Genomic DNA, 7,264 nt, shown 5'->3' with positions numbered 1-7,264 from the left:
CTCCAACCAACAACTGAGCCATCTGGAAGCTCAGCGGCAGCTCAGCTCAAGGTGCTGTGATCAATCTTAGTTGCAGGGGGCAGAGTCCACCATCCCTGTGGGACTCGAGGAATTGAACTGGCAACCTTGTGGTTGAGAGCCCACTGGCCCCTGTGGGAATCGAACCGGCAGCCTTCAGGTTAGGAGGAGCTCCAACCGCCTGAGCCACCAGGCTGGTCCCTCTATATAACATTGTATTTATCCATTCATCCTTCAGTGGACCCTTGGGTTGCTTCCACCTTTTGGCTATTATGAATAATGATGCATGGAACCTGGGTGTATGAATCTATTCAAGTCCCTGCTTTCAATTCTTTTGGGTATATACCCAGAAGTGGAATTGCTGGATCACATGGTAATTCTAAGTTTCATTTTTTGAAGAACTACTATACTATTCTCCATAGAAGCTGTACCATTTTACATTTCCACCAGAAATATACAAGTGTTCCAATTCTTCTTCTCCTCCTCAACACGTATTTTCTGTTTTGCAATTTTTTTAAATAATAGCCATCCTAATGGGTGTGAAGTAGTATCTCATTGTGGTTTTGATTTGCATTTCCCTAATGACTAGTGACGTTGAGCATCTTTTCCTGTGCTTTGTGGCCATTTGCATATCTTATTTGGAGAAATGTTTATTTAAGTCCTATGCCCATATTTGCATTGGGTTATTTGTTTTTTTGTTGTTGAGTTCACAGTTATTTTGTAATATGGGATGGTTTCAGGAACAAAACAGGTCTCCAGGGCATGAAAATAAGTGTTCAGAATAGTTTGAAAATGCTAGGGACCTTGGGAAACGGAGCAGAAAGAGGAGGATATTAAAGAAAGTTAAAAAAAAAAAAAAAAAAAGTAAGTCTTACCTTTAGGGAAAAGTAAAGAAAATACATTTTTAGGGTTCTGAGCTCAGTTTAGTATTGGAGCTTCGCAACCTTACGGGTTAAATAAGCATTGGTGGGCTACCCTGAGAACTTAACCACTATTTAAGAACACTATTTATATTAAAAAATGCCCTGTTTTTATAATCCACTAATTAAAAGAGCTGTATAATTCACATATATGCTGATGACTATTTCTATACTAAAACCTAAACTCGGAAAGTAACTTGGTTGTACTCATGGATTACAGAAATAATTACTATATAATGCCTTTAACTGGAAATGTAATATTTTTTAATTACCAAAAGTTGATGTGCATGAATCATTTGTGGGATTACCATTATAAGAAAATATATGTGATACAGAACTATAGAACTAATCCATAATAATGATATAATTGATAGAAACATGAAAACAAAGCGGTTATCTACATATACAGACAAGGGTTGCAGAAAAGGAAGGATTACATAGAAATCTGTGCTGTTAACTGAAGCAGCTGGTGAAAACAGTATTGTTACTAGCTGCTGGTACAATAATATCCAATTTAAATCCTGTTGCTGTGACGGTCGGATATATCCAAATGAATCTATCTGAAATTTTTATACATAAAAATAATGCCGTTTATATACAAAGCAGCTCAAATTGTTATTATTAAATACATAAAATAGTCAAAATACCAATTTTTTGTTTTTTGTGGAAATCAATGTAGCAAAAGAGTTAAATTACATAAATTTATTATTTTTCAAATAACCATTTTACTTAATCGATTGAAAGTGGGTAAACTGTTGGATCCTGAAGTTTTGGTAAAATGATGAGAAACCTAGGTTAGATAAATAACCTGTATTATTAGATGTAAAAGTAATATGTATTTTAGAATATGACATTTTAAAGTACATCTAGGGTTATTTTCAACCTTCGAAAGTCTATAGTCTCTGTAAATAATTAACAGTTAAGAAAACATACCATTCTCTAAAAACAAAACAGCAAAATCTTTCATTAATCTGACACTAAAGATTAGCTTTCCATTTCTTGTCAGGATCCATGCTGCTAACTGTGGAAAGAAAATGAGAGAGTAAATATTTAACAGCAGATAAGCAAATTCACTGGATTTTATGTTATCTTCTGGCTAGAAAAAGCATTCAGTCCTAAAATAATTTTGTTGCTCAATATAAAGTTGGTATTTGTTTTTCTCGTACATTTAGAAACATTACTGAAGCTTCTATACAAAATTCAAGCTTTGAACCTGTTGATTTTAAGGATTAAACTTGTATAAAGATTCTGAATTTGACAAATTAACACTAGTAAACAACTGCAGAATTACTGCTTCACTATCTTTGAGTTTCCTACTTTAATTACTGCTAAAACCTCTGGCTGTTCTGAAATCTTCTACATGGAAATTCTTCGTGGTCTTGTGGTCTAGGAGAAGAGAAGCTATTTTTCCACTATACACCTTTGACTGTCATTCTGGTGGATGAAGATTGGAAGCCCTAAACTAGATTCTAATTCCTGTGGGCGTTTTTGGTTCCCATTTGTGGTCTGCTGGCCTTTCACTACTGACCCTGCCTAGTGCCTGTCTCTCCAACGTACAGTGATATTCAAGGGAACTCTGATGGGTGCTATTTTTCTTAAAAGGAAAGTAGTTCGTTTGTTTAAAAGAAAAACATTTTATATGCTGGGAATAAAATAATTAAAATTTGGACATATACTTACATATTTTTCCTTCTTTTTCTAATTTTCTCAAATGAAGTGAGATATTATGTTCAGCCATTTTATGTAAATGCTCAGGAGTATTCTAAAAGAAAAAATGAGAGCGAAAGAAAACATTTTTTTAACAAAGAACAGAGCTAATCCGTCTGAAACTTTAAAAGAAAAAAATGCAACAAAAATTTTCACTTCAATATATTTTTATATAGTAATAGCCCAAATGATTTCACCTTGTACATGTCTTGCTTTAGACATTACATTCTTATATATGCTCCTATAGCTAAAATAGACTGAGTTCCATAAAGATAGTAGCAGTGTGTTTTGTTCACTACTGAATACCCAGTGCTCAGCATAACGGTACACAGTAGGAACTCAATACCTCATGAATGGATGAATAAGTATTATAAATGTAAAAATTATTCTAAATAGTTTTGATGATGCTACAGACATTGGTCCTATGGTTTACTTATTAGGTCACATGATAATATTTTTGCACATTTCCCTTGATTATCCTACCTCTTTTATCATTTAGTTTTCATCCTGGATACTCTTCCTTCGACTTCTCTTAAATACTGATGTTGATAATGAGTTGTATTATTGACTCTTTTTCTCTTTTTACTCAACCAACTTGCCACAGCAATAACACACATTAATGATTCCCAAATATAAACCTTTAACCCCAAACACTTCCTTAAGCTCCATATTCTAAATCCACCAGTGCCATCTTCTCCATTTTGTTACGTGACACCCCGTCTAAGATCCTTGGGTGGTTAGTCATTCCCAGGTTATTCCCGAAAGCCCAAATGGTATCAAGTCTTTCTGTGCCCTGGTGATGCCTGCCTTTCCTGACTCGTTTCCTGGGACTCCCTTCCTTTCCACCCACATATGCATTCTGTGCTCCTGTTATATGTCTTTGTGGGGTTTCAGATACACATAATGCTTTTATTACACCCAGTGTTTCAACACATCTTTCCCTCTGTCTAGAATGACTTCCTTTCTCTTGTATTCTGGCCTGAGGAATGTTTACTCCTTCAAGACCTAATTAAATGATTAAGTTTCTGAAGCTTTCCGGACAAGCCTCATTATCCTGCATCTTCATCAGGTAGGATTTATCCCTCTTCCGTTATACCCTGACATACTGTATGTAGCCCTTGGAGGCAGCCTGGTGTGATGGAAACAAGATTTGAGTATCTGACATCTGACATTGGAGTATGTGACATCTGCTAGTTGTGCGCCCTTGAAAAAGTGACTTAGTTCTCACTTTCTGAGTCAGGTTTTTAATTTATTAAGTTGGAATAACAGTATCTTCATGCAGTGAAAATTCAAGGTATCTGAAGTAAGTACCTCAAATTATTGTCAATGTAAAGCATTTAATACAATGTCTAGCACATAAAAATGTGCTCAAAAAAGGGAAGCTATTATGATAGAGTCAGTATCTGTTACAAATATCATTGAACATGAACTGAGTTCTTTGAGCGCAGGAATCTATAGTCATTCTTATATTTCTGCACTAGTCCAGAGTGTGGCACATGAAAGGTAGTGAGTAAATATTTGTTGAATGAATAAACCCCTTTATAATACATAACGCCATTCTATATGCAACAAGTACTTCACACACATACACAGTAAATACACCTCTGAATACACGCTGACTTCACCTCTGAATGAAAAACCAGCATTTTTTTTTTTTTAGCCATGGGCAGGTGCTTGATGATGACTCATCTGTGAGGGTCAGAGAGTTCTGTGTGTACTTAAACAAACCCCAACATACTAATGAACAGTCTGGAGTGGCTATTCCGTAGTATTATGAGGAAATGAACTCGCACAGAATTTAAATATTTACATTACCCTTTGCCAATGGTAGTTTTTAGCCATTTTAACCATTTCATCCCTCCTTTTCAAATAAAGCACACTGAGTATGATCTTACCGGTTTTTGATAACTTAGGCCTATGGGACATCAAGGTCCTTTAACTGTAACTGGCCCCAGGTACCTTTCCAGGCTCATCTTAGTTACGTGTCATGTATCTTCTGGCTGCACAGGTTGTGGTAGTGGCAGTTTTTAAACCCAGGTAATCTTTTTTTTTTTTTTTTGGTAATCTTTTTTTTAAATTAAAGTTTATTGGGGTGACAATGGTTAGTAAAGTTACATAGGTTTCAAGTGTACAGTTCTGTAATCCATCATCTATATATCACATTGTGTGCTCCCCACCCAGAGCCAGTTCTCCTTCCATCATATATTTGAGGCTGTTTACCCTCAGCTACCATTCCCTCCCTCCTAAACCCAGGTAATCTTATGCCAAAGCCTGCATTCTTAACCTCTAAGCTATCCTGCTATGCAGCAGATCCCCAATTTGCCAGAAAACTGAAGTATGCTGATTGATGGCCACACAGCGCTGTCACAGAGTGACGTGCTCAGAGGCCGCTCCGGTGAGGGCTTTCTCCTGGACACACCACGCTTCTCCACTCGTGTTCTTTCACAGGTACTTAATCCATTGTTGGGCATGGCTGCTAGTTCTCACTGCTGTGATACCAGTGTCTGGTGCTAGCAGATTGTCCCTTCTCACTTGCCACCGGCTAGGATACCAGATAATCCACATGGCTAGATGATACATAAGTCATTAGAAAACATCATCAGGCTGTTGGGAACAATCTCTCCTACAGAATAAAGTATATGAGATTTAGTGATGACTCAGAAGGGTTCTTTTTGTCCTCCAGGCCAGTTTTTGTTTAACTTCTGTGTTCTGCAAAGTTGATGCTGGTCTCAAATCTGTGTAAGTGGCATTACTTACAAAATTAACAGACTTATTCTGTTCTGGGAGGTAATACGTTTACTATACCTATAGTTTATTAAATAGATTATTCTACTGTAATTGTGGCCTATGTAAAAATAAGATAAATGAAAATTACCTTGTAAATAATTTTTACAAGCTCCATCACTCTAAATGATTTTTCAAAATTATCACGCAATAATGAAAGAATTTGCTCCTCTCGAATATTTCTGTGAGAAATGTATTCTTGAATTTTAGCTTCCGCATTATGGATTACTGGGCCATGTCCTGAATTAGAATAATTAAAAAATTATTTCAGCCAGATAAAAAGTATTAAGTACAAGTGAAGTTAATTCATTCTACGTAAACATAGTTCATATGATGTGTTGAAAAAACATACCAAATACACAAAAAAATAAGATTTGGAAAACTATATACATGTGAGATTTAAAATTTATGTACAATGCCAAAAAACATTCAATAATTATATGAAAATCTAGATAAAATGTTATGGTGTACACTAAAAATAAAATTAGAAGCTACAAGTAAAAACACTAACCACCACAGTAATGACAGGTAGAGTGCTCATTATTTTCCAGGCACTGCTTAACATATGCCGTTTCCCCGAAAATAAGACCTAGCCAGACAATTACCTCCGACGCGTCTTTTGGAGCAAAAATTAATATAAGACCCAGTCTTATATTATATTGTAAAGACCAGGGTCTTATTTTCAGGGAAACACGGTATTATTCTTACAATCCTCCCTGAGGTAGGTACTGTTATTATCCCTCTGTTGGAGCAGAAATGGAGGCTTAGGGAGGGTAAATAATCTGCCCATGGTCCCACTGCGAAGCAGTGGAGCTGGGATTCTGATCCAGAAGCTTTTCACCACTTTTAACCACTCTCCGCTCTTAACCACAATGCTGCCCTCACTTATAAAAGACTGTAAAGGGGAATGTAGAGGAAGCTTGGACGCAACAAGGCCATCTGGCTCACAGAGACAGGTGACTGGGAAAAACCAGACTTGCCATGGAGCAGATTTCAGCGTCACCATTCTCACTCCTGGTGACTCTCTCCTACACTCTGGCTGAAGATTCCAGTCAGACGGGGACCCAAGAAGGACACAAAGGACTCTCCACCCAAACTGCCCCAGACCCTCTCCAGAAGTTGGGGTGACCGCCTCATCTGGACTCAGACATACAAAGAAGCTTGATACAAATGCAAGACAGGCCACAAATCCTTGATGATAATTCATCACTTGGATGAACGTCCACACAACACAGTCAAGCTTTAAAGAAAGTGTTTGCTGAGAATAAAGAAATCCAGAAATCAGCAGAGCAGTTGGACCTCAGACTAGTATACGAAACAACAGACAAACACCTTTCTCCTGATGGCCAATAATCCCCAGGAGTATGTTTGTTGGCCCATCCCTGACAGAGCCAACATCACTGGAAGATACTCAGATCATCTCGATGCTGACGAACCTTCGGACGCAACTCTACTGCCCGACAGTATAAAGAAAACTTGCAAGTTGCTGAAGTCTGAATTGTAGAGGAGAAAACAAAATTTGCAAGCACTTCCCTCTGTGTTAGGTCTTGTGACTTGGGACCAGAGATGTCAGAAGACTCTGGAGAAGGCAGAAGCACTGGTGGACATGCTGATTAGATTACGATTTAATATTACAACAGCTGTTTTTTAAAAATTTGGTTTCAAGTTATACATATATGAAAACAATATTGTATACTACCATAGGGAGCCATACTTTCAAAAAAAGGATCCCTTTGAGAGTGTTAAAAAAATAAAAAAAAGAAAGAAAGAAAAAAGAAAGGGGAAATGTAAAGATAGCTTCATGTCAGTCACCAAGAGCTATTAAAAATTCACAA

General features: G+C 36.9%; 1 protein-coding gene and 1 pseudogene across 2 annotated transcripts in view; one reads left to right on the top strand and one right to left on the bottom strand.

The window, feature by feature from the left end:
• Positions 1-627: 627 nt before the first annotated feature.
• Positions 628-7,264, bottom strand: part of LACTB2 (lactamase beta 2) — a 30,173-nt gene continuing 23,536 nt past the window's right edge. Inside the window, exons 5-8 of one of the 2 annotated variants that reach the window (XM_033126895.1) lie at positions 5,521-5,669; positions 2,619-2,700; positions 1,872-1,959; positions 628-1,728 (exon numbers count right to left, since the gene is read on the bottom strand). In XM_033126895.1, coding sequence (XP_032982786.1) covers positions 1,916-1,959; positions 2,619-2,700; positions 5,521-5,669 — 275 coding nt within the window. In that variant the 3' untranslated portion in view covers positions 628-1,728; positions 1,872-1,915. Of the gene's footprint in view, positions 1,729-1,803; positions 1,960-2,618; positions 2,701-5,520; positions 5,670-7,264 lie in introns of those variants that run through there. The other variant, XM_033126894.1, reaches the window with a different exon arrangement.
• Positions 5,704-6,952, top strand: LOC117034140 (anterior gradient protein 2 homolog; annotated as a pseudogene).

Source organism: Rhinolophus ferrumequinum, chromosome 14, assembly GCF_004115265.2.
Source record: "Rhinolophus ferrumequinum isolate MPI-CBG mRhiFer1 chromosome 14, mRhiFer1_v1.p, whole genome shotgun sequence".
NCBI lineage: Eukaryota > Metazoa > Chordata > Mammalia > Chiroptera > Rhinolophidae > Rhinolophus > Rhinolophus ferrumequinum.
Note: the sequence above shows the minus strand (reverse complement) of the source record. Positions and strands in the feature narration are given on the sequence as shown.